We start from the raw sequence: 27,852 nt of genomic DNA, 5'->3' as shown, positions 1-27,852 counted from the left end.
TTTATAATTAATCCGAAAAATCTTGCAGCTGCATAGCCGCGTGGAGCGACCTAGAGGAATTGGTGCTGTCCGGAAATCGATTGCAATATCTTCCGGACAACGTGGCCAATTTGCAACACCTGCGTGTGCTACGCGTGCATTCTAATCGGCTGTTAACGTGTCCCACCTTTGGTAAAACGGCATCCTTGAAGGTGAGACTAGAACACGCGCGCAAACGTTAATCGAGCAATTTGCAATGTATATGAGATAAACGAAATACCGGAGATCGAAATCGCGAGAATCGAATTTAAGACTATTACATATTCTCTTTTCACTTAAGCGGAAAAAATATACAAACGTGTTTATTGACTTTATTAAAGTGCTAGTTAATTCTTCGTATTTATACGGAATTGGCCTAGAAAGTAAAATACTGTAGTAATTATCTTTTTACACATATATTTTTATGTAAGATCTAAATTATGATTAAAAAATGTGTATAAGAGGATAAATAATCCAATTAAATTATACATAATATTCGAAAATACGCAACATTTTATAAAGTATATGAATTACAAAATTATAATCTTTTTCCATTATAAAATTTCCATTAATAATTTTTATTATATATCAATATTTTGAATAAAATAATTCTGATAAATTGAATAAAATAATTCTAATTCAATCAAATAATAATTATTGATACATAATATTCTTAAAAATTACATGTATAAAAATATTGATATATTCTTATTCGGTGAAATGTTTCATAAAAAAATAATACTTGCAAAGTGTTCGTTTATAACGTAGAAAATGTATAAGGATGAAAAATACAAAAATGTTAATGATGTGACACGAAATAAATAGATAAAACGAGTATAAAGGAAAATACGATCTATTATCTCATTCAGGTGCTGGACCTCGCGCACAATCAACTGGATAGGGTAAATCTTGCCACGCTAGTGCCACCACAATTGCAGTTTCTCGATATATCTTGCAATTCCCGACTGCATGTGGATCCACGACAATTCCAAGTTTATAGATCCCAGAGACCGATATCTCTAGTGGACGTATCTGGACAAAACAGGCCCAGTTTGCCATCTCATCCGCATCAACAGGAAATTGTCGTAGCCGAAAAAAATGCCGAGCAACCGTGGCGGTTAGGCTTTTCGGAAACTACGGGCTCTCGCGAAAAGTATTTATTTAATGACAAATATACAATATATATGATATTTCCTTTTACAAAAATGTATAGATAGAAAGATAGAAAAGAAATAGAGAAAAAGATAAGAAATAGATAAAAAAAGATATTAATCCTTCTATTTATTTATCTATCTATTCTACTTTTGCTATTCTTTTTTATTAAGAAGATTAATTCATTTTTACGAAAGAAATCTCGTTATCTATCTCCCGTAGAACAGACAATATATTGGAATACGTATTACTCTAAAAGCTCAAAGAAATCTTATTATTTGCACGCAGGCTATACATTTCTCAGATACGAATGCCATCCTTTTGTAACGTCGAAGGTTTATTCGGCATCTTCGATGGCGGTTCGAATCAAGAAACGCCTAGTGCGCTTCAAGAGATGATCCCGCGTCTCTTGCTGGAAGAGCGAACTATACGGGAGACATCGAAGGAGTACCTGAAGTATACCTTACTGTCGGCACACAGAGAGCTTAGGGAGAAGGGTCAGAAGTACGGCGTGGACGCGACTCTAGTCCATATTGTGAAACTACCATCACAGCAAGGATACCCAAAAGCCTCGACCAAATACTCTCTAAAAGTGGCTTCCTCCGGGGAAGCAAAAGCCGTTCTCTGTCGAGCGGCCGGTCCCTTGACCCTTGCATCTAAGAAAGCTAGAGAAACAGTTAAAAATCAGTTGGGCAACGCTGCCATGTTCCCGCTAGTGGTACCCGACCCGACATACGAAGAAGTGACTCTAGAGGACGACGACGAGTTCGTTATAGTGGCTAATCGGAGATTATGGGAAGTGTTGAGCATCCAAGAAGCCGTGAGGGAGGCCAGAGCTGAAGCCAGTCCCGTTTTAGCCGCGAAGAGGCTGCAGGATCTGGCGCAAGCCTATGGCGCCGAGGATAATCTAAGCGTTATTGTCGTGAGATTGGCCGGACCGAGTCCAGGTGACATGGATCAGCTGATGCGCGAACTCAGACACGTTGTTGGCAAAAATAGAGGCCAAACCGGTGACGGCGCATGTCCTTGTCCTTGTTGCGTGCCACCAGCGGCGCATAAACCACCAGCGGCCTGCTGTTGTCACGCAAGCGAGGGCTATTATCTTAATGGCGTGTTAAAGAATATAGTAAACAGGTACGAGTAAAAAATAGAATGATATTGTTATATAATATATCGTTATACAAAGACCTTGGTGGCGAACAAACCAATCGATATATCGCGAATTTATGTGACGTTAAAATATAGATATAAAATATGCAAGGAAACAATACTTGTATCTTCCACCAATTTTATAATTTTTATTATATGTTTAAGTATTTAAATAATAAATTATTTATATTTAAAAAAAGTAACATATATATGTAATATATATATATATATATATTAATTAATTATAATAAATATCAATTAATTGAGAAGAATCGGTCAGAATAATTTTTTCAACATTAGTCATCAGTTTTTAAGATCAAAAATAGACTTCTCTATCGAAAATATCTAAATTTCTTCCTATTTATCTAGATTAGAATATCTCATTTTTTTATTATATAAAATAATCACAGAAAAACTTTGAAAGATTTTATTCTTCTTAATAAGAATCATAATGAAATGTATTTTTTTTTCGTAGATCCAACAAGGTTCATGGGGGTTCCGGAAGATACTTTAAGAATTCTAGATCAACACAAGAAAACGAAAGCCCTCCCTACAGAGATGATCGCAGCTCGCCGAGTGGACAGTCCGATCAAGCTAGCGACAGTACTTTTAAGTCTCGCCATCCATCAGGAAGAATGTGGACGGGAAGCGCGGCTTCCAAAGCAACGAACAAAGCTCACCAGAGCGTTCTCATGCAGGAGACGCGGAAGGTAAACCTCTCGAATCTCTCCCATTAATTTGTTCTCGAAAAACTTTACTGAAAAATATATCGACATGCGGGACATAACGAAAAAGCGCTGTAAAAATTGCGATTCTTTCTGTCGAAGTAACAAATATTGAAGAAGAAATATTGACCCACAAAACATACGAGAGTACGATTACAAGGAATATAAACGTAAAAAAAAAATTTGTTGAATTTATACTGTGAGGAAAATTAGTGTGCTACAAATAGTTATTCTTAAAAAATACTGTTATATGAACTGTTATCAAGATTATATCAGCAACTGCCACATAATCAAAAACTGACTTATTCCATTTACAGTTACCTCACACATCCATCTATGACTTAATTAATTAACGAATTAACATAATTTTTTTCAATAATTATTTCCGATTATACTTAATGACACTTGCCTCTTGTATTTAAAAATTCCCCCTCTCTGTTTCAGGTATCACCGTGCATGCCTACCCAGGAGGACGCCGTCTCGGAGAGGTCCGGTGTCCTCAGCGAGGAGCAATTCCGTTGCTGGGAATACATGCTCGAGCAAAACACTCAGCTGTTATTCGACAAGGAGCTGGACACCCTGACAAAAGCGCCTTTGCGTCAGGCGAGGTCGACACCACAGTTGAACGGCGGCAACTTGCCCTTTCTATCGAAGAGATTCGGCAGCGCAAGATCTTTCAATCCCACGCTATCGCGACCGCCGGTCGTCCGTTTCGGCAGCGGACGAAGATTGCTGAATGGCGGGCCGAATGCCGCCTATTTCGGCAGCCTGCAAAGGCTAATGCCTTATAATCTGGAGTACGACTTTGCCGTCATCCAGGAGAGGAGCGGCATGGACTCGCTCGAGCAGGATGCCACGAGGATGCAGCAATATTGGGGCGTGGCCACTACCGAACTATAGTGCAAACGAGGATCTACTGACCTAACAAGAGAAGGACAAGGTTAAAAAGAAGAATAAGATAGAGATGCAAAAGAATAATTGCGGTTCAATGATGAATGAGGATTAAAAGAATGACCTGTTTATAAAATTGGGAATCCTACTTCGAAGAAGCTTTCATATTATCGTTATAGTATATTTAATTGCGATCTGACAACTCGACGACGTAAGGCTATTTGCTTGAAAATTGCAAGGCGATAGATTAATTCCGGCGAACAATTCAATAACCCGGAGTAATTTATCTCGGATAGCTCGCGACGACGCGAAGTATATATGTATAATTGCAGCTTCGTAGTCTAATTATCACATTGGAAGCCGTAATTAATAGAATACGGCGGGACGGAGAAACGTCGTCAAGCGCAAACGCGCACAATCGCATTGATATCGATCGTACTGATAACAATGACGCGGTAATAACAAGTCGCGAGATTCTTCGTGCAACCAACGTGCAACGAGAGACAGAGCAGGATTTATACCGTAACTTTGTAATTTACCGCGACCAAATCCCCGTGTAAATAAAGAGACCCGCGCGCTTCTTTACGTTGCACAAAGCCCGCTTTATTCCTTTATAACGGTAGATATGCGAAAGATGCTACGTTATCGCGAAAACGACTTTATAACGTACGCGAAACGACTATGCAGAGAACAGGCCAAGTAAAAGTAAGAGATTGAAGACAAAATTCGTTCATAATCTTTAAGTTTTCTCTTACTTTTTTTTAACATTATTAGAAAATTCCTCGCCTAAATTTCCTTTTAAGTTGTCTTGCGTTATTGCATAGTTAAGTCTCAATTATACTCGACTCGCTCTTCCGTATTTTTTTACCACATGCTTCACACATACATATCTTTTTTAAAGCTTAGAATTATATTTGACGTATTGATTCTTTGAAATTATATTGTACATAGATTCTCTCTTATATTTTACACGTACAAGTACAATTTATGATATATTCGTATGTCGTGTGACACTTTTTTACGATAAATTACGATAATGCCGATAAATACGTGATACTAATGGATGTGCTGGACGATCTCGTGCTTTCAATGTTGCAACAATGCGTGCACACCATGTGTCGATATCTCGGCTTTTAGAATATACAGGGTTGTCTCTAATGAATCGCGTCACCTCATTTATGAGATAATTTCGTAAACGTTATATTACATTGATTAAAATATAGATTGGTATTTTTTTATACGACAGTTTTTTTTGTACATCGTTAAATGACGAAAAATTAGACTGTGATATTTAAGTCAACAATCTTGCATGTTTTATTTCACACATAAAAGGTTCTCCATAAATCTAATCTTTTTTAACGATTGATAAGTATAAATTTTTCACCAATTCTTTCCGATTTTTAATAAGCAATATTCAACACATTTATAAAAACTTTTTTCTAGTAAGATTATCTAATAAAAAATTAGATCTAATAAAAGAGCGAGATTGATCAGAGATGCTGCATATTATGAGAAAGATTAAAGTCACATTACAAAAAAAAATGATCCAAGAGCATGCTTCCGATACGAGTTCATTATTTTTCTTGTCTCTACCGCGTGCGTTTCGTTTAATCGTTAATATATATTTTATTCCTTTTTTTTCATCGGAATTATGCTCTTTGATTACGAGAAAAAAAATCATACAAAGAAATTATTTTGTATAAATATAAAGATATTTTTGTATTTTTTAACGTAATGTAGAATGTGTCCCGGAAAAACGTATGTTCCAATAACAGTTAAATAACAGATTTATAGTTTCCTGAAGTGTGAGAATATTCTTTAAATTTAAAATTATTTGAAAAATAGTTGACAAACAAAATTATCATAAACAAATTTATTAAACTTATTAATATATTATAATACAAAATATAGCAAAAACCTTTAAAATTTATTACTTAATATGTGATATACATATATGTATAAATTAAATTTAAGAAAGTCTTATTTTGTAAAAATATTGAATAGAGACATACATACACATATTTAATACATCAAATATTTCACATATATCAAATGCTATCGGTACATACATTCTCCGGGTCATTATGTAAAAAATTGTACCTGAGGCTGGACCAAATAAATCATGACACGCAATCATCATCACTTTTAACGCAAAACGAATGAATTATATGTCGCAAGTAGCGACGTATTCAGCATTTAACGAGAATATTTTACATTTTGATATCCATTTAAAAATTTTTGCGTCAAAAATTTCGAATATTTAACATTTTTCGAATATTTCAGACTCATATGTACACATTGAGAGAAGGCAAAAACGATATCACAATTTTATTTATTTGTCATCTTTTTTGTCGTTCTCGTTGTCTAATCGAGATCTAATCGAGACTTTTCAACGTGTGAAATGTAATATCTCTTTTATTTTTCTCTTCTTTTTTTCAAATTTCAAAGAGTGATCAAAGTTATTCAAATTACAAGAGAGACTATCAGAATTTATCAAAAGAGAGATTCGAGAGATAAAATTCGCTCAAATTTATTGACTGATTCTAAACATGCCAATATTCGTTACATTCTAATTTGACTTCCTGTCTATCTTTATGTGTCCGCATAATCGTGTAATCACTTCCTTCCGCGATTCAATCGCGACAAGTATAAAGTCAATAGACGATGATATTTTGATCGCGTCTGCTTATCTGATTATTAATTTCTCCCCATCGACCTTGACAGGTGTTATTTTATTTCTAGAGCGCTTATTACGCCGATATCGAATTTTTCTGTCTGAGTCGTGAAAAGAAGCCAGATGGTAGATTAAATACAGTAAAACTTTTTGCTTTTTGTATAAAACTTTGCTTCAGACAAAATGTACAAAATGAAGAAGAGAGAAAAAGAAAGAATATTGTTTAAAGATTTCAAAGAGTTTACTTTTTTTCTACAAAAATCTCAACCGAAGCTTATAAGCTTAATTGGCATAATATTTAAGATAAAAAATTAAAGAATCGAAAAATTATTATAAATTTAAACAAAAATTAAAAAGAAGAATATCATGAGATCTTATCTTCGTGTTAATCTCCAATTACAAATTAGAGACAAAATTTTATTTACGAAAGAGAAGGGGAGATTTTCATGCCGAAGTATTTTAAAAACGAAATAAATCGATGATTTAATAATAAAGAGTTTAAAATTAAAGAATTAAACCATATATATTTTGACGATACTTTAATACACATATAAACTTATCGCAAAAGTCTTTTTCCGTTTTTCTAATTAAATTTGAAAAAATTGAATATTTTTTTCCGCACACTACAAATATAGAGTAAAAAAAAAAACATAAAATGTAGTTCCTGTAATCGTATGTAATGAAAACTAATCTTACTGATTCAGCACGTGTTTTCCCTCCAACGAGTCTACCGAAAGCACGATAAGCAGTTTTTTTATCAAACTTTAGAATACGTCGATTTATTTGCTGCTATTGACAACTGAAATTATATATGCTTAATTGTGATCCATTTTTATATACGCGACTCTCTTCATTATTAAGACGTAAAATACGCTTATCTTATCTTAATGTTATTCATGAATCAGCGAGATATTATGAATAAGCATCATTCTTAATAACAGTAAAAATAATTCCTCAATTATTTCAAAATAATAATTTATTTTGCCAGAATTTTCTTTAAAAAATCACGACAAGAACATTTCAAAACAAAAAGTAATTCAACTAATTTATACATTTGCCTAATTTTTTATTATTTTTTTACTAATTTGGAATATGTTTTACTAATTTGTTTAGCCGTATTTAGAAATAACAAAAAAGCTAGATATGCTCTTTATTAATTTTTAATGCAAAGTTTTATAAATTATGAATAATGTTTAGCTAATGGCAATAATAATGTACAGACACGATCAAGAAAAAAGAATGACTCATGTTAGTTTGGAGACATAACAACTTCTTAAATTTCCAACGTATTCCAAGTATAAATGATGCAATATGCAATAGAAGGACATAGGACCATTTGTGTCCACATTTATCGCACAGGCGGAATGTGCAAAGAAAAGATAAGTGTCGGACTCGTGTCTTGATAAGCGCTAATTGTAGTAGCGCTAAAGTTGAAGGATAAAACACATTAAAAACACAATGCAGACTATGAAATAGAATCTTGAAATTATATTGCTTCAATAATTTCATCAACATATCTAAAGCCAAATTACAAAAGAGAAAAAGAAGAAATGAATGCGCGAGATTTTTAAACAGTTACATAAACATTTTGATGCTACTATCAATGTATCAACAATATCTTGAGATATCGCAATATCACCAAGATCTCAGGACTCCTTTTTTCCACTTCTTTCGATATATATCGATATTTTCTGATATTAATTATATTTCATTATTAAAAATATTATCAGAATATTTTTAATAATGAAACTTTCTTATCAAAGTTACAAATATTAATACTTAGTAACGACACTATACTTTTAAAATATACCTGTATACTCCGCATATATAGAATAGCGCGACTCATTTCTGCATAATACAACTGTCGACATCGTCGCTCGTGTATATAACGGGTAGTCGAAGAGAAGGGAAACCCAAGAAGCTTCAAACCTGCCTAATGCGAATGCGAAGCTAGTAGCTCTCGAGCATTCGCGCGCGTCGGAGCATACGTTCGATCGATTATTTTCTCCGTCGGTTTCTCTTTTTTTTTATTTTACATTCGCTATCTGCAACTTTCCCAATAACAGAGATCAAACTGGTTGACTGAAACAAACCCGTTCCTGGAAAATAAAAACCCGTTTTGTCAGCATTGACGCGATCCAGAAGGCGGCGATGATCGATAGCATCACGGATCGGTGCACTATGCAACTTACCGGAAGTTAACACGTGCGGGAAATCATTTTTGGGTGAGTAATGGAAAATTGACAGCGTAACTATTGAACGAGTGGATCGAACAGAGAAAATATTGATGCCTGAGAAAAACGCGATTCAAGATATATTTGTGTTTGAAAAATTGCATCTTATTTTCGACACATTTTTCTGTATATCTTTATAAATTACATTAATTATTATGCATTTGACTCTTGTTATTATTATACATATTTCAATGCATATGAATATTTGTTTAAAATTTTTCTTATATAAATGATTGCATAAAGGCATTTATATTGATTTATTATATATTACATTTAATTTATTGTTACGATATTTTTTTTCAATAAAAATTAATAATATTAAAAAGAATAAAATATCGAATAAAATATTGTTATTCATATCATTAAAGCTAATTTAAGCGCTCATGTAAAATCAAGGTTGTGATTAACATTTTATCTATATGCAAGTCTCGATCAATTGAAAAAGACTAAAATTTTATATATAGTGTTTCGAAAATATCGCTATTTTTCCAATTCTATACTCTGAAATAAAACAAAAATTTGTGTTTTTCTAGAATAAAAATTTAAAAGTTATTGTTTCAATCAATTTTTCATATTAAAAAAAATATAAAAACTTATAAGTCTTTTATATTTATAAATGTGTGAAATTGTGTTAAAAAACAATTTATTTAAAATTGCACGAAATATTGGTACAAAGAAAAGTTTATTGTAAGAGTTTCGTATCTCAATGTTTCAAACGAACAATATGACTGAGTATGACGTATCATAAATAAGATATTTAAAGAGTGAACAAACTTCTCGGTCGATAGACTTTGAACTTTCGCGAGGACGACGGGAAAATAGACCGCAGCTGATCCATTATAAACAACTTTCCCAATTGCGCCACATCTGACAGTCACGATAATGGCCTGGTTTACACCGTTTGATACGTGTATCAAATGTTATGTTCGTACTAAATGTATGGTGTAAACAATGCCGTTTGAGTTGGTACGATACGCATCGAGAAGGCGTATCGTACCAACATATATATATATATATATATATATATATATATATATATATATATACATATATACATATTATATATATATATATATATATATATAATGTAAATAAATATTTATTTAAAGAAATAATTTTTTTAATAATGTATATATAAATTATCAATTTAAGTAAAATATCGAGATAAATTATTAATTTATATATAATTAATACGATAAAATATTAATTGATTTACCTATATAAAACATACATATGTTTAAATGAATATTTAATTGTTTATTAAGATACGATTAAAGATGATAGAAATAAATATTTTTTTACTATCAATCCAATTAAATTATAATTCTCTCGGTGTTGGTATAAATCTATTTTAATCTTTATTTAAAAAAATATTTTTATATAAAATATAAAATAATAAAATAATAATGAAATGGAATCGCAGTTTAAAAATATAAATTAAAATTTAAATCGAAAAACAAATATTCTTTTTATTGATAAATAAATTAAATTTTGTAAATCTTGAAAAGATTAAATAAAATCATCAAACATATATTCGATATTTATAAGGAATTTGATATTTAAAATATAAAAAAGCATAATTTTTTCTGTCTTTTTATGTTAATATTTTTTCACCTAATTTTAGCTTTTCGTTTTTTTTTTTGAATAAGATTATTTGTTTCTTCGCATTTTCTCACGTCCATCACAGCATGATGAATGTGAAGAAAGCCTTAAAAAGATTAAGTACTAGAAGAAAGAAATTGTGAGCATAAAAGAATTCACTTCAAATTTCATCTCGAAATGTTCTAAATATTCGAAATATTTTTGTTAAGAAAAGACGAAATAAAATTCTTTTTAAAAAAGTTTCTATAGTGTCAAAAGCATTAGGAAACGTGAAAAATAAGTTTATGGTTAGCTAAATAATAAAAGGTATTGTAAATCTATGTCAAACTCTGCATGGTAGGAAGTAGACAAAATAGCTTGTAACAAAATATCTTGTAATAAAGAAAGAAAGATTTTTAAAGGTGTTCAGGTCTTTGGACGAGATTTATATTCGCAATTTTTTTGCATTACTTTCTCATGTGAGTTGTAATTATGATACCTAGAACAACTTGTTTGAGTTTGAAATGAAATCATAGCTGAAAAATTTTCTTCTGTTATTTTTAATTTTATTTTTTTTATTTTTTTCCGTTATTTTTAATTTTATATGTTTCGATTTAAAAAATAATAGTGATATAATATCAGGATGTAATTAAACAATACTAAAGAGATTAGGAACTCCCTCTCTCTCTCTTTACAAACACGGATATTACGTTGTAGCAATTTATATTGTAATTTTCAATTTCTAAGATTTTAAAGTTTTAAATTATTTAGTAGAGAGAAAAGCAGGATAATATTTTCATAATTTAATAGTTTGATGCAATAAAGCTAGTTAACAAAAATGTAAATTAAACAGTAATAAACCGTTTTAAAATAAGAATATAATATGTTTTATATTGATTATATGTAACGCATGTAGTTACGAAGACGCTAAATAAAAATATTTAATTTTTGAAAACATAAGTAAATAACACATATAATAAAAATACATCTTACGACAACAAATCTGATCAAAATGCCGAAGCAACCAAAGAATTTTGGAACTTATGTTTTCACGAGATTTCATTCCTTACTAATTATTTAAATTTAAATCATTAACAATGTTAACGTATCAAAAATATAATTAAACATGTTTATTTGTTGTATCGGACCACCGCATTCAAAATCACGAAATATAACATTTATATAACTCGTTAATAATATTTGCAAAAAATATATGACTTCATCGTGATCATCATGTCTTTGCAATTAACCCGATAACTCTTGACGTAAAGTCGATATACATAACAACCCGATAGTAAGTTATTAAATATCATGATAATTTGTGAATTGTGATAATTTGATAAATTGTCTTGCTGCCAATGGTCAATCGTAATAAATTAATGATAATGATGATATTATGTATGTCAACATTCTGAAAGAACGTTCTGTATAAAAAGCAGAAATAATGATGACTTGCAAAGAAATCGATTTGTCACAATGTTTTCAACGCAGTTAATATGAAAAACGAAAAAATCATATTTTAAATATCGATCTCAATCGTGATATGATAAATATCTCAGATATTAATTAATATTTGCAGAATCTAAGGATATGCAAAGAATTTTCTTGGATACCGATAGAAAATACGTAGATATCCCTCGACATCTATTTTTTTAAATTGGGTTTTCTCATAACATATTTTTATATTCATATTTTAGAAATTTTATGAAAATAAAATCAGGATATTTATAATATTTAGATAAGGTTTTTTCGGAATAAACATGTTATATGATATATGCATGATGAAAAAATAAATAAAAATAAATCTTGCACATTATTTTGATATTTTTAATATTATTTAGAATACAAAATTGCATTTTAATATTAATATTTCTATAGAAAATTTTTACAAAAAGCTTCAAAATTGTCTTGGCTGATGGGCATGAAGATCCCGCTAGGAATTTCTAATCTTTCCAGAAAATCCTTTTACGAAAAATTCATCGTATCATCTTCAACATCATGTCTCTTCTTCATGTCACTTTTGATTAAAACCCCTCTCTCGTACGCACATGCGATATTACTTCTATAGCGATATCTCACTTCAATTTTATTTCTCATCCGGTATTTATGATTTAGAATCTTACGAGCTGCTCGTGACATCACGAGCTTTGTGCTTACGTACAATAAATGAACTTTGGTTAATGTATTGCTCATACGCATTTCGTATGCTTCACATTCTAATTTTTATTTACATCATAAACACATCGATTATACCAATCGCTTATTGCGTATGCTATTATTCGCGTGTCGCTGGAGATGTTTCTTTTCAGAGAAAAAGAGACATATGTATAGAGAGAATGGCTGCGTTCAGCAGAAAAAGCTGCTTTGCAACTGTTGTAAAATTCGTGAGCCTGATTGGTGTATGCTCTTAATTTTGACTGAACCTAAGAGCATACACCAATCAGATTCACGAATTTTACAACAGTTGCAAAGCAGCTTTTCCTGCTGAACGCAGCCAATGATTAAAATTCATTATCTCAGCGCTTATTTATTTGAACACCGTATATTAAACATTTAGCAATTTCAGATAAAAGTAGAGAAGTACTTATATCTCATGATCATATTTCTTATTTTTGTTTTTCATAAATATAATATATTATATATTTATATTATATATTGTCTTTTACTTACATCTGTCGGCAACAATGATGGGCAATTAAGAAGGAAATGATGCAATTTCGTAACCCATCTTGAATCTGAAAATCAGACATTCATATTAAACGTTAAATGTAAAATATAAATATGAATCGTATATTATAATATCATAATATAAGAACTATGCAATCAAACTGAGAAGAGAGGTATGTGAACTTTTGTAATGTGAAATGACTTGTAATATTACACGGTCGATATCGTTGATCGACCGTGCACATCGGCCATATTTTCCTATTCGAATATGCGGCAACTTTTATCATAACATGTTTCCCCTGCCACTTAACGACTGGTTTTTGTAACGAATGTTTTCCTGTCGAATATATTAACTTGCTACACGAATTAGAACCGAGTATAATCTCACGTTTGATTTCGTTTGATTTTGCGTTTTTTTCTCGATGCAAAAATCTCGAAACTGCCAAACAACGCGCGGCATCTAGAGGCTATCTAATTGTTCAATTATTTTTCGATACATCTTAAATTTCCTTATTGTTTGAAAAAACATTTTTATCAAAGTATATAATTGCATATTTCTTACCTCTTTTGTGTCTCATCTTATTTTTCATTTATATATATTGATGCTCGTGATTTTATTTACCGTCTTTGCGAACTGCACCCACCTCGAATTCAAACTATTTATACAGTCATCGAACGCGTCATATCTAGATGTCGCACTACACGCTCTCATGATTTAGCGGTTTTCATGTGAAGTGCTTAATATTTATGAAAAATCAAAGATGGAATAAAAATAATGGCTCATACAATATTTAATCAATATTTAGTAAAAATTATAGTTCAAAATATCAAAAAGCAAAGTAATCTTTATTTCATTTATCCTGAATGAGCATTCAAATAATTTAGAAATATTGTAACGCCAAGTATATCAATGGTTTTGTAACGAATGTTTTCCTGTCGAATATATTAACTTACTGCGCGAATTAGAACCGAGTATAATCTCACGTTTGATTTCGTTTGATTTCGTTTGATTTTCGTTTTTTTCTCGATGCAAAAAATCTCGAAACTGCCAAACAACGCGCGGCATCTAGAGGCTATCTAATTGTTCAATTATTTTTCGATACATCTTAAATCTCCTTATTGTTTGAAAAAATATTTTTATCAAAGTATGTAATTGCATATTTCTTACCTCTTTTGTGTCTCATCTTATTTTTCATTTATATATATTGACACTTGTAATTTTATTTACCATCTTTGCGAACTGCACCCACCTCGAATTCAAACTGTTTATACAGTCATCGAACGCAACATCATATCTAGATGTCGCATTACACGGTCTCATGGTCTGGTAGTTTTCATGTGAAGTGCTTAATATTTATGAAAGATCAAAGATGAAATAAAAATAATAACTTATACAATATTTAATCGATATTTAATAAAAAATATAATTCAAAATATCAAAAAACAAAGTAATCTTTATTTCTTTTATTCTGAATGATCATTCAAATAATTTAGAATACTGTAACGCCAAGCATATCAATAACTCGATTAAAAAATATAACCATATTTTGAATGATTGATTTAATATTGTGCAAGCTGTTATTTTTATTTTTTAATTTTATCTTTCATAAATTTCGATTTATCTTTATTCAATCATGTACTTGAATATTGCATTTTCAACCGAGCGCCAAAAAGCGCACTCTAGCGGCGCATCGATGAAATGAATTTTGGCGCGGATAGAAAATTATATCGAGGTACGTCCCTATAATAGTAGTTTTTTTATGGACGAAGCGACTTGTCACCATCAGTGTTGGCATGCGGGGTTGGTTTTTCGCGCATGCGCGACAGTAGTGGCGGCTAATCAGCGATGTACCACATGTGGAAGATTTGGCGGGCTCGAGGAAAATTACGTGGCATACAGACATAATTGAGTGAGACACAGTTTATTAAAAGTTTTGTGATATTTAATAAATAGTCGTGAGTTATTCATATAGACCCATATTCTGAATCCTCTTTTATCGATAAAAGTGCCTCTAAAAGTGACATATAAGCCTTCTGATTGGCTACAGGCCGCTTTTAGGAGCACTTTTATCGATAAAAGAGGATTCAGAATATGGGCCATAGTGTATGATAAAAATGTGTGCTGTTGATCACTCGAAACAATTTTCTAAGAGAAAATTTTTTCGGGCGACCAGTGGCACACCTTTTTGTCTGTATTAGATACTTCATTGAGGCCTCGTTTTTCGCGCATGCGCGGCAAACGAGGCCTCAATGAAGTATCTAATACAGACAAAAAGGTGTGCCATTGGTCGCCCGAAAAAATTTTCTCTTAGAAAATTGTTTCGAGTGATCAACAGCATACATTTTTATCATACGCTATATGAATAACTCACGACTATTTATTAAATATCACAAAACTTTTAATAAACTGTGTCTCACTCAACTATATCTGTATGCCACGTAATTTTCCTCGAGCCCGCCAAATCTTCCACATGTGGTACCTCGCTGGTTAGCCGCCACTACTGTCGCGCATGCGCGAAAAACCAACCCCGCATGCCAACACTGGTCACCATCGCAGCTAGTGCATTTTCGTGTCAACGCGTCGTCGTGCGTGCACGCGGTCTATCATCTGTCATTATGTCAAGGCGAGAGTTACGGTCGCGATTATGTCGAGTCTCGTGAAGAATCCGGAACGGCCGTCGCAGTCATTCGTTAAATAACGCGAGTCGCCAGACAGTGAGGACTGGATGAGACAGCAGACTCCGAGAGTCTTTTTTGAAAGGAATCGTTCGAATCGAGACGTCTCCGCATCGTAAGTAGCTTCGTTGGTGTTGTTAGAGGAGAAAGTATTTTCGGTGAAGGAGGATCGAAAAGGGAAAGGGAGTCTTACTCGCGGAACTTCGCGAAAAAGAGAATCCTTCTCTTGAAGAGCACTTTTCATACAAGTGAAAGCGGGATGATTCGCGAGCTTACGCGATCTTGTCGAGAGTCCAGTCTACGAAACTTGAAACTTATCATGAAATTATGCTGTTTATGGACATCGCTATTCGCACTTGCTCTCTCGGAATAATTCGGAATGATCTTCTCAAGAAGAAGTCTCGAAAGAAGTGCTTGTTTGAGGAGAAAAATCTTGATACGAATGTTTCATTCAACGTTAACTTGTTGTGCCTTTCGCGAAGCATCGCTCGATCTAATCATTCATCTCTTGTATGTATTTGCATAATCGTCCTTCGCATGCTGAAAATGTCAAAACATCAGCATCGATCTGCGCGTGTAACGATCTACTTGTGTAGGACGTACATATCAAAAAACGATCCTCTTGATGTCACAACCACATCAGTACGTGCGAGGATGTGTCGATGACACTTTTCTTCTCCCCATGTATGAAGAACGAAACGATTCACAGCTTCTACAAAACATATTTAATGTTCTAAAGGTCATATAAATATAATATTTTAGAAGTACATATTGGAAGGTATATATAGAAGTGCTATTTGTGTGTGTGATCTCGAGTCATTTTAAATATAACAGCTTTATTCTCTCTTAAAATACACTCAGCTCTATACAGTTTTATATTACGTAGCGTTACAACTTGGCTAAATAATTTGTATACATCAATAGAGAGAATCTATATAGAAGAATACAGACTGAAATGTGATATAGTTATAATTTAAATGACGCATCATAAAATGTTATGTATTTAATCATATATTTGATGATATATAGAGATTTATACTGTAAGGATTTTTATTAAAATAATTCTCAGAATGACATTTCTGAGTATTATATTATTTTTTATACTGATAGATTCTTATTGACTAGACATTTTCTTTAATACTTGTGAATCATGCATTTTTTTTGTTCTGTTCACATATGGATCATAATAACTTGTTGCACTTTTAGCAGTCTCAAAGTGAATGAAAAAATCTAGAAATCTATATAAAAATATATAAGAGAAATTTATATATATTCCTCTTTGGACATCTGTAAAAAATGATTAAGTACATAATAAAAATTAAAAAATAAATTTTAAATTTCTTTTTAGTGATAAAAATTTTCAGGATATTCTGTTAAAATATTGAAATATATTATAATTATACTATAAAAACATATAATTAAATTTAATAATTAATAAGAGGATAAAATTGTCTATACAAATAATGAAGGAGTATAAAATAATGGTTTTACTTTTTATTGCTATAAAAAATTATATTGGCATTACTTAAATTAATTATTGAGAAAAATATGCTTGCATTCAAGCTTTTTATCTTTATCAAGTTCTCCATATAATATGGAATGATTAATTCATAGTTTAAATAATTATGTAATTAAATCAAAGCATGAAAGAAATTAGATCAAACAACTGAAATAAACAATGCCACAATTTTATGAAAGTTTAATATTACATTTGAGAATTAATATCAAAATTATTAGAGTAGCTTAGTTAATTTTAGAACTTAATCTCATTTTTTAATTTTGTGTTAAAATATTGAAAAACAATTGAAGAAGCAAGATCTTGTGATTATGATTTTTAGAGTGAAAAAACGAGGATATCAGGCGCCATAAATTTAACATCCCCAAAGTGGCGACTACACAAAGTTCCGACATGAAGGGATTTAAGAGAGATTGGATTTTTAGAGTCCAGGTAATATTCAAATATTGTATTTTTTTCCTTATTACATCTTTAAACATTTCCAATTAAAGAAAAAAAAATTAAAAATTGACATTTGACTTGCATATAGTAATTATAAATTGCTTTAAATCTAAAGGTGCCCAATCTGGAAAAAAATGAAGTTGTTTACGTGGTTGGAAATCTGCCTGAATTGGGTGCTTGGAATCACAATCAGGCTATTTTAATGTCACAGGAGCATAACAGTCACAGGGAGTCCCCTGTATTGTTTGATAATAATAGCAGTGGAGATTTCTATAATGATGATGGATGTGAAGGCACTGCAACTGATAGCATATTTGATAGTGAAGAGTAAGTGCATATATATACAGTTGTGAGATGTTTCTTCTAATTGTATGCAAACATTAAATATTCTTTGTTGCAAATTTTAATCTTTTATCCTTTCTTTTTTATTAAAAGAATCTTTGCAAGTCTTTGCTTATATTGAATGTAATATCAATGGTTTAAAAAGCAATCAATTTTGTTCTTGTAATTTGGAAACAAAAAATAAATATTAAAATTATGTGATAAATATATTAAATATTTGGATGCATTTAATAGAAATTTCAGAGATGGACGAATATTCTCACAAAAGGTTGCTCTTCCCGTCGATGTTGATATCGAATTCCGATACTTTACAGCTGTCATCTGTCAATCAAATAACACTAAAAATTCAGCTAAAACTATGATTATTCGTAGATGGGAAACTCATATGATACCAAGAATAATTAGTAAAAATAGTATGTATCAATATTTTTTTAAATTTATATATAAATAAATTATATATTGAATCATATTAATTATGGATATAATCAATTTCTTTACAGTACCAAGCAATTTTGATAATGACATATTGCCAGAGCCTGATAAATTTGGCTATCACAATAATTATTATAAGGTTGAACGAGGTTGGTTAACAGATGAAACTGTGATACAATTTAAACTTTTTAACAATCCTATTAAACTCTGGAAGAATCGGCTTCAAAATAGAAAAGTTCATATTAAGGTATGTTATAATTTTACCTATCTTTATATTTCTATTTTCTATTTCTATCTTCTATTTTTCCTTTCTATTTTTTTTTCTTATTTTATAACTTTAAAGGAAAATAAATTATTTTTAACATATAAATATTATATACATATATATTAGAATAACAGATATTTTTTCAAATTAAATATTTTATGTCTGTATTATAGATGACACCTGTAAATCTAGTTAGACATAATTCCTTAGAATTGCAACAGTTTGGGGGCGACTGTGTAGATGATAGTCTTTCTGTGGATACGCAAGATATTATTGATCAACCTGCCTTTACAAGTATTACGGAAATCGCTGTATGTATAAAATTTCAAAAATATCTTTTATTATTATTAATGAATAAAATTGTAATCAGGGAATACATATGTTTCCCAGGTAATGAATGATGAAGAAGCTAAATTCAAGTCCCAGGAACAATTCGGCCGTCCTTACAATGAAGATGAATTTGTAATCTTCAACGTTGCCGTTCGGTATACTGACACAATTGTAAGTTTCCGCGTAGAAAGTCTTTTTATTAGGGCATCATATATGCACAATTATGTGAAAATCATTGGCTAGAATTTATTGCTTGCGTTGCTTGCGATTTCGATAATGTTTATCGTTAATAAACATTAAGTGATCAGTTTATAGGTTTTGCATTCAAAACATTACAATAATTATTACAATAAAAATATATCACAAATATATCTCTTCAAGGAACAACTAGATACGCGAATTTTGTAACGAAATAAAAAATACACTGTTCCTCCAATGTTCCTCCAATTCGATCCTTTGTGTAAAATTTATTTATTTGCGTTCCATTTTTCGGGAAACTCATGCTCATAAAAAGAGCGAGAAAATCGTTGGCACGGCAGAGCAATAAATTACTGGTTAATAGCGGATTCATGAAACGAATTGAATACACTAAGAATACGCATTGACCATATTATGTGAGTTTTCAGTAGACCACGAGTAGGCCGGCCACGTCTCCTCGCGCGACTTGTTCGAATTATTTGGTAAACGATAATTAAACTTGTCCAGCAGCTATCTCCCTCCTTGGAAATGCCAGCAGCGATGTGCTCGCGCGCGATGTCTGCTCACAAGAAACACGAAGACGACCTGTTCGACTTGTACAAAAGCAAGACCTCTGGTGCAAATGATGATGCTAGCATACAATCTGGTGTATTGATGCTAAAAAGCATCGTCTACCACTTTACATCTGTGTCACATGACATCACACAGAGATATGATGGTTTTGATTGTCGTTCATCCTACCAGACCCATCCTTTTGGCTGATCTCTTGTAAATTGCCCGCATTTTCTCTCGTCTGAAATTGAGATTTTATGCATGCACATTGTATCGACAAATGGAGTTGCGCTCGTTTGTTGGAGCTGAAGACAATTCATTTGTAATCGTCGATTTACGCGAGATGCGCAGCCGTTCCGTTAAAGTCCTAAAAAATGTTGCGATATCAACGCTATCACATCTCATATCCATCTGTGTGCGTCGAAAATGGTGAGATTCCCATCACTCCTATATCCTTTTAGTATTACTACTAATATTTTCTAGCTCTGATCGACTACTTCTACGTACCGTACGTGCCACTGCTGCGCGGCCAATGCCAGAATCTATGCTGTCAGAATCTCTTCTGAATCCGAATTGCAAACGTTGCTGACTCGTTCTTTCTAATCTGTTATTTCTATCTCATTTCATTCTCTCGAAATTTAACATTTAAATAATCTCGGCAGGTGTTGCGAGGGTACGTTGCACGCGTCACCAATGGCGATGTACAACATTCGGCAATTTATTGATCCGATTTATTTATTACCAGAAATTTGTTGCTCTTGTGCTTACCAACGATTCTATAAGCTTCAAAATTTTCAATTATCGTGAAATATATAACGGAAGCTTTAGACAATTTAGTTTATAAAATACTACTTAATTAAGGAATATTCGCGAGCTAATGTTTTGTTGCAAACATTTCAGAAATACAAATCATTTTTGTTGTGGCAAGGAATAAAACAAAATTCTTAACTTGAATAATAAATAATTAAAACATTGTTCTTATTTGCATTGTCCTTGATCACAGGACATATGATATTAATATTGGAACAAGCACGAAAAATGGATGAGCTAAAATTGAAAGAAACATATTTGGTGTTGTTTAAAGTATGCTAAGGTCTTTTCGATGAAGCATTAAGTAGACTTTTTTTCCAGGCATACTTAGTGGACTACTACGTGTACAGCTCAAGGTGTTTCCCAGGAGAACCACCAAATCACATTGGTTTCAGCTATATCTTGCCTAGTACTTTACAATCCAGTGTCGGACTTATCACTGTACCAATTACTAGTACAAAGCATCGACCAATTGGTAAATATGTGAAAAATATATATAGATTCTATTCTGTTTTTCAATTAATTATTTCTTGAAATCAAATAACAGTTATCACATTTATGATATAATTATGATATAATTAAAAAACTGCTGTATAATTAAAAAGGAAGAAAAGGATCAATTAGAATTGATTTTGAAAGATTTTACATATATAACATTTAGAGTTTATTTTTAAGCCACAAGATATGGAAATTGTCGATTGCATATAAAATTTTACTAAATAATAAACGATTAAAAATCACATCGATTGATTTACATTTTTATGTGAATAGTGGTAATATTATGTTTATATGTATCATTTACTCTTACATTGTAGGGCAATTGACAGTGGAATATGTCGTCATAAAACCAATTCCGGATTACCCGTGGGACACCAGCATTTCGTACGCGAAACACTGGGAACAACGGTGGTCAGGTTTGGACGTAGGACATAGAGGACTTGGCACATCTTTCAAGTTTGAAATGAAAAAGTTAGTCGATATATATCTAAAAACTACTTCTTTTTATCACGTTCCATATAAAACTAGAATTCAAAATATTCTCATGAATCATGTATAACTTTGCATAAAAATTTCTTTTTTAGAATAAATTGTGTATCTAATTCGATATCTCTTTCCAGCTGTGCTAACGTACGCGAGAATACAATCGCGTCTTTGAAGACCGCATCATATCACGGTGCAGATATGGTCGAGTTTGATGTTCAATTATCAAAGGATCTTATACCTGTGATCTACCACGACTTTTACGTATCTATCTCGATGAAACGTAAAAAACAGATAGAGGCTATGGATATGCTAGAAATACCTGTTAAAGATCTTACTTTAGAACAACTGCATCTACTCAAGGTATCGATTAGTCACAATGATTTCTTTTATGTCTCTTATGTCATGCATTTTTTTCATTTCTTACATATTTTTGAATATTTATGTATATTTATATATGTATTTTTTTACATTTATATATTTTATGTAACTTTCTGATTCATATAATATTCAACAATTACAATAGCGATTGATAATTACAATTTATCGATTCATTTTCAATAATATGAATTTAATATTTATAGAAAATATGTATCTGCTAAATACGTTTAAAGATTAATGAAAACAGCGAAAAAAGAGAACCATTTTGATATTGAAAAATCTCTTATGTATTATAAATAAAACACTAACAAGGAATCGATTTTTAAAAATCACGCACTAGATAGAAAACATATACATTCTTTGATTCTTGAATTTATAATTATTATATATAAACCTTGAATTCTTGAGAGTTTAAAATTATACTTTTGTATTATTTATTAATCTTACGCTAATTTAATTAAGGAATGCATTTATTACAATTGGTGTCATATAATACTATCAGGTGGTGGAATATATTTTTACGGAAATGCTTCGCATAGTCAATGTTTTGCTTCTTGCAATCCTTTTTTTTTTTTTAAATAAAGGAAGATATAGTAAATTGCTACATAAGAGTATGTCATACACAGTCGCTCATAAACTCGTGCATTCAAATATTCGAAAATGACATGCTCTTTTGTCTGGATTTTTTAATATTTAACAGGATTATTGTTACCCGGCGGACTCGTTGGGTAAGGTGCTCTATTTCGTTGATAAAGCTGAGCAGAGGGTTAACAAATTGGTGAGCTTGCGCCGGCTAAAAACATATAATAATCAATATGCTCTGATTTGCATGCTTTCTTTGTAAATATCAAAATGATCGAATTCATCAATATATTGATTATTATTCGCTACTGCGAAAAAACGATTCTTTTTCATTATCACAATCCAATATTCCGCTTTTCTTAGAAGAGCTGAATGTTCATCTCAATAAATTCCTCTCTCTTTCTGAGAGCGACATATTATAATTAAATTCCCAAGATAAATTTATATCTAAATAGATTTAATCTAGTTTTCAATAAGTATCTATTTGAGAATTTGTGATTCAGTAAGAGAATAAATTAAAATTGAGCACCACAATTAATTTTACACTTGTCGAATTTTATTTTTCTCGAATTTTGTTCTCAAAAAAATATATTTTGCAATACATTTGATAAACATTCAGTCAAATATTGGTAGCTATTGAAATTATGCAAAAGCAAAATACGACTAAAGTAACGTTCACAGACTTGCTTTTCTAACGTTTCTAACATTTTATATCATTACTAAAATCGTCAGTCACCAGTTTCACACCCTCTCCTTCTACGATTTCATGCAATTGCTCATAATTTCAAGATTTCATTAAAAATATGGGAAGAATTTTAGTAATAACTTTGATAAGTCATTAATTTTGATGGGTCAGAATTTTTTTTAAATAAATCTTCGAAAATATATACGCTTTGAAAAGACGCTTTCAAAAGACAGATTAATACTTTTCTTCTTCATAATTATTCTCCTGTAGCTCAATCCCATAATGTTTCTAACATCTTGTACAATTTTGTCAATCATAGCATGTGCGACTAATAATGTCCATAAATCGCACAAAATTGTAAGATATATATTCGCATAAAATATCGTTTGTTTTGTCTTGCTCTAACGTTTATTACAGTCAACGATGGTCTGATCTTTATGATTTTATTGATCCTCTTGCGATTCAACATCGTCATCATGCGTGCACGCATTTATTTTATTAGCGGGAATTTTTTTCTACAGGTTTATCACATTGCCGAGGGCCGTGAAAAGAATCCTAGATTCTTCGACGAGGATTTGGAAGATCATCAACCTTTCCCTACGCTACAAACCGTGCTTCAGGAATTAGAGCAGCATGTTGGATGTAATATCGAAATTAAATGGACCATGCAATTGAAGGTGAGAATATTTTTGATGATATGCGACATTTATTTCTAATAGCGAAATATAAATTAAAGTTATTTTTATCGTTATATAGGATGGCACATTCGAGCTTAATCATCCCTTTGATCTCAATATATATCTAGACATCATTTTGAAAGTAGTATTGGAATACGGAGGTGATCGAAAAATCGTATTTTCCTCGTTCAATCCGGACATTTGCGCGATGATTCGTCTCAAGCAAAATAAATATCCAGTAGTATTTCTAACACAAGGCGTTACATTGAAGTATCCTACTTATCATGATCCGAGATGCCAGACGATACCGATGGCTATAAGACATGCGTTGGCTGCGGACATTCTAGGGATTAACGTTCATACAGAAGACATTCTTCGAGATCCATCTCAAGTCAAGTTGGTTAAAGATGCGGGATTAATCATCTTTTGTTGGGGTGATGATAACAACGATAAGGCCACTATCCAGCATCTGAAGAAACTTGGCTTACACGCAGTTATATATGATAAGTAAGTAGCTCGGCATGTGTCAGAAAATAGTGAAGTAGAAGAGAGTCCGTAATTTTTTTGATAAGGTCGGAAATTATAGGATGACAATTATTTTATTTGACAAATTTCAAAATATCTGTTAACTGTTTCTAGAATTGACGAGTATAACGCAAAAGAAGTAAAGGAAAGTATATTCTTAGTGAATGCCAGAGAAAGTCAGAAAGAGCTGATAGCCTTGGCACATTGCAGTCAAACACCACAGACACAAATCTCTACTCCCTTGAACACAGAGAAGGTAATTATTTTATAAAATTAATAGATATTGTGTGTGTATGTGACACATACTATGTGTGTGTTTGATATAAATATGCATATAATATATATGTACGAAGATATACTTAAATTATGTAACATTCGAAACAGAGAGAGATTCTCAGTAGTAACTATAAAAAATATTATTATTAACTATATAAAGATTTTGAAGATTTAATCTTTTTCTGAAAAAGTATTTCATTTTGCATCAAAATTTATCAGATTTAAATAATTTATGAACTATAACTTTCTAAATCATTTATGAATTAAATTTTTAATTATATAATTCAAAAGATATTTCTTTTTCACAATTCCAAATATAATGTATAATTAAATTCGCGCACAATAAAATTCGCGATTTTATAAGAGATATAAAAATATAGATTCAAAAATGATTTTGATAATTAAAAAGATAGATTCAGAGAGAGAGAGAGAGAGAGAGTGAGAGAAATAATCTTGATAATATTTTAGGAATGTTACTTGGACCGACCGTCGACGACCGTATCGTTCACGAAAAACAGTATTGGCGGCGAGAATATATATTCCGTACCGACCTTAAAGATATCAGCCAATTATGAAGAAAACAAGGAGATCAACGAGATAACCAAGGATTTCAGTACCTGTGCGAATACTTTCGGCAACTTGGCAAATACAAAAAATGTTTCTAATCTGATATGCGAACAATCGACCGCTCTACCTGAAATTTATGGGGAGGATGAAGCGGCGAAAGATTGTCTTTGATGGTTTTCCTTTAAAAAATCCTTCTTCTCATGGTTTTGGAGAATGAGAGGAAGAGTCTAGTGATGCGACAGCAGGAAAAACTTGTTTTCTAACTTACGCTATATATTTATAGCTGATAAGTATTATCAAGGATCGTTGTTGCTTTAAAATATAATATGCGATATGCGAAGAAAAATCGTCCGGTTTATTTCTCTCGTACATACTATTTCTTCAATCGGTCCATTTTTCTCGCGTATTATACAGCGTGCGTCGGAAGCTTTTTTTAATCGGGAAAATTTGCTTAAATATTTGAGATTTATATTTTTTAGCGAGAATAATTTGGAGAAAAAGAAGTCCTTTTATTCAAGGTTGGCCAAAAAAGTCTAATGAGTGAGGCTATGATAAATTCTATTAATTTTTTAATATTCTGGCTTTTATTCCAATAGAATAAACTGGCAAAAAATATATTAATATAAATATGATTAATATGTAACATTAAAATATATTTATTTATATATTATAAAAAAGATCTTGCAAAAAAATATTTTTGCTTTAATTAATAAATACTAATCGTTAAAAAAAGAAATGTTTAAAAAAAAATCAATATAATAATGAAATCTTTTTTAAATCAAATTAATATGTGAAATGTTTAAAACAAAAACTTTAAAGATATAAATATTTATTATTAAATTTTATATTAATTTTAAATTTAATAAGAAAAATTTCATGGTAACAATTAAAAATTATTATCAATTTAATTCACGTTATCATTCAATATATCTAACAAAAAATAATTTATTTGTTATGTCGATTCCTATTATTACGGATTTTATTTTGAATAAAGCTTATTAAGAAATGCTCTTAATTGACAAATATAAAAAGATTTCTTATTTATTTTAATATTTTTTAATAGAAAAAATGTTTTTTCCGGAAAATACTACTGCCATTTTATTCAAATAATATAGAATTTTGCCAACCTTGATGTTATTTTATTCGTCTTTAGAAGTCTAGAATTCTCAATTAAGCACAAAAAATATTCAACAATTTCGAAATTTTAATGACAAACTAACGATGAACTTTGAAAACTCTAGATATGTAAAAATTTAAAAGTTCAAAAATTTAAACATTTTAAAGAATATAATCAAGAAAAGATTTAAGGTTTAAGAATTTAGCAATTCGAAGATCCGAATACTTAAAGGTATAGAAAATTAGAAATCTAAAAATATATAGTTTTATTAATATAGTTTATTAACTAATTATCAGGTTATTATTTTTTTAATAATAAAAATCGAGAATGCAAGTTCTGGCGTTATATTCTTAGATTTTCCAAATATTCTGTATCCTACTTTTTAACAAGGATCTTCTAAATGCTAATGAATCCGACGCAGACTGTAGAAAACGATTTTAACTCCCGTGAATTTACGCTCAAGAAGCGTGGGAGTTATATTTAGTACAAATATCTTCAGGTATATATCTTTATTTAGAATCAGGAAAAAAAACATTCGCCCCTCTCTTCCGCTCTATCGCGATTCAAATATTATAATACGAGAGAAAAAATGAAAAAAAAATAGCAAGTCGCTTATATTCTATAAGCGTGCGATGTCATTAATTGATACATTTTTTACGAACTGTCAAATGAAAAAAAAAATACAAAGGTGAGAAAAATGATAGCGTCTCATCTTTTTGAATTGCCTTTTTGACAACTATATTTCACGTTTTAATATCGTAAGGTAAACTACTTATTGTAGTCACATAAAAGACAGGTATTAGTTTATATGAATTTATTTATATCATGCAACAACGCAGAACAACGTGCGTTATTCGATCAATGTGAGCATGATCGAAGAAAATAAAGAAAAATCTTGGAAAAAAGTCAAATTTTTTTATTTTGTTGTATCACATTTGCATTAACTAGTGCTTATTCTGATTAATTTTATGATATTACTACGAATAATTTACAGTCTTTTAGTACTGTAAATCGCGTTTATACAATATCGTCGATGTTCAAACCGACTTTGTCTGAGCGGTTTGTCGTGTTGAGTACCGGTTCTAGCGAACTTTAAAATATCGGAATAGCTTCTCGCGTCTTCAATGCAAGTGTGATCGAAACCATATAGTCGAACATATAAAGCATTCGCTTTCTAGAAACAGTTTCCTGACTGCACCATATTTCTCAAAAAAGCGAAGTAACGTTAATCCTTCAACCGATAGCTTTCCCATCCACTGATAATATTAATGAACCAAGTTCGTTGCACCGTCCGCTTCAATTGTTGATATCATAATAATTCGCATTTTTTTATCAAAATAGACGAAATGTTTCGTCAAGAATAAGTGGAAAGTCGACACTTTGCGCTCGGAATGCATTCTTGTAACAA

The 27,852-nt window shown here is 31.1% G+C and overlaps 2 protein-coding genes and 1 long non-coding RNA gene across 18 annotated transcripts in view; 2 read left to right on the top strand and 1 right to left on the bottom strand.

Annotated features, from left to right (window-relative positions):
* Phlpp (PH domain leucine-rich repeat protein phosphatase) overlaps positions 1-5,175 on the top strand; it is a 90,027-nt gene extending 84,852 nt beyond the window's left edge. For both annotated transcript variants that reach the window (XM_083099665.1, XM_083099664.1), the window contains exons 14-18: positions 29-191; positions 888-1,171; positions 1,459-2,304; positions 2,795-3,029; positions 3,489-5,175. In XM_083099665.1, the coding sequence (XP_082955791.1) occupies positions 29-191; positions 888-1,171; positions 1,459-2,304; positions 2,795-3,029; positions 3,489-3,944 (1,984 nt within the window). In that variant the 3' untranslated portion in view covers positions 3,945-5,175. The remainder of the gene's footprint in view (positions 1-28; positions 192-887; positions 1,172-1,458; positions 2,305-2,794; positions 3,030-3,488) is intronic.
* Positions 1-14,384, bottom strand: part of LOC145971724 (uncharacterized) — a 60,496-nt gene extending 46,112 nt beyond the window's left edge. For 2 of the 11 annotated variants that reach the window (XR_014438940.1, XR_014438943.1), the window contains exons 1-3: positions 14,046-14,384; positions 13,714-13,828; positions 13,095-13,159 (exon numbers count right to left, since the gene is read on the bottom strand). This is a non-coding gene — a long non-coding RNA (uncharacterized LOC145971724). Of the gene's footprint in view, positions 1-12,096; positions 12,726-13,094; positions 13,160-13,305; positions 13,563-13,653; positions 13,829-14,045 lie in introns of those variants that run through there. The other 9 variants (XR_014438944.1, XR_014438946.1, XR_014438949.1 and 6 more) reach the window with 9 other exon arrangements.
* LOC145971723 (glycerophosphocholine phosphodiesterase GPCPD1) lies at positions 8,543-27,349 on the top strand. 5 transcript variants are annotated; one of them, XM_083099667.1, is made up of 15 exons: positions 15,576-15,882; positions 16,364-16,506; positions 17,606-17,715; positions 17,840-18,051; positions 18,301-18,479; positions 18,567-18,745; positions 18,937-19,074; positions 19,154-19,264; positions 20,975-21,128; positions 21,469-21,622; positions 21,772-21,997; positions 23,804-23,959; positions 24,039-24,466; positions 24,599-24,740; positions 25,229-27,349. In XM_083099667.1, exons 3-15 carry the CDS (start codon positions 17,677-17,679, stop codon positions 25,496-25,498), a joined length of 2,388 nt encoding a protein of 795 aa, XP_082955793.1. In that variant the 5' UTR covers positions 15,576-15,882; positions 16,364-16,506; positions 17,606-17,676; the 3' UTR covers positions 25,499-27,349. The 5 variants fall into 5 exon arrangements, with proteins under 5 accessions (XP_082955792.1, XP_082955793.1, XP_082955797.1 ...); XM_083099670.1 differs by lacking the exon at positions 15,576-15,882 and adding an exon at positions 15,912-16,277; XM_083099666.1 differs by lacking the exons at positions 15,576-15,882; positions 16,364-16,506 and adding an exon at positions 8,543-8,834.
* Positions 27,350-27,852: the final 503 nt, after the last annotated feature.

Source organism: Camponotus vicinus, unplaced genomic scaffold, assembly GCF_025532165.1.
Source record: "Camponotus vicinus isolate PSW18456_S1 unplaced genomic scaffold, iyCamVici1.0 SCAF_5, whole genome shotgun sequence".
Classification (NCBI taxonomy): Eukaryota; Metazoa; Arthropoda; class Insecta; order Hymenoptera; family Formicidae; genus Camponotus; species Camponotus vicinus.
This window is presented reverse-complemented; position numbering and strand designations above follow the sequence as displayed.

Excerpts from the sequence above, each read along its gene's own strand:
- LOC145971723 (XM_083099666.1), top strand. The coding sequence starts at position 17,677 with ATGAAGGGATTTAAGAGAGATTGGATTTTTAGAGTCCAG. Across the intron at positions 18,480-18,566 it reads AAGAATAATTAGTAAAAATA|TACCAAGCAATTTTGATAAT; the intron begins GTATGTATCAAT and ends ATTTCTTTACAG. Across the intron at positions 19,075-19,153 it reads CAAGTATTACGGAAATCGCT|GTAATGAATGATGAAGAAGC; the intron begins GTATGTATAAAA and ends TATGTTTCCCAG.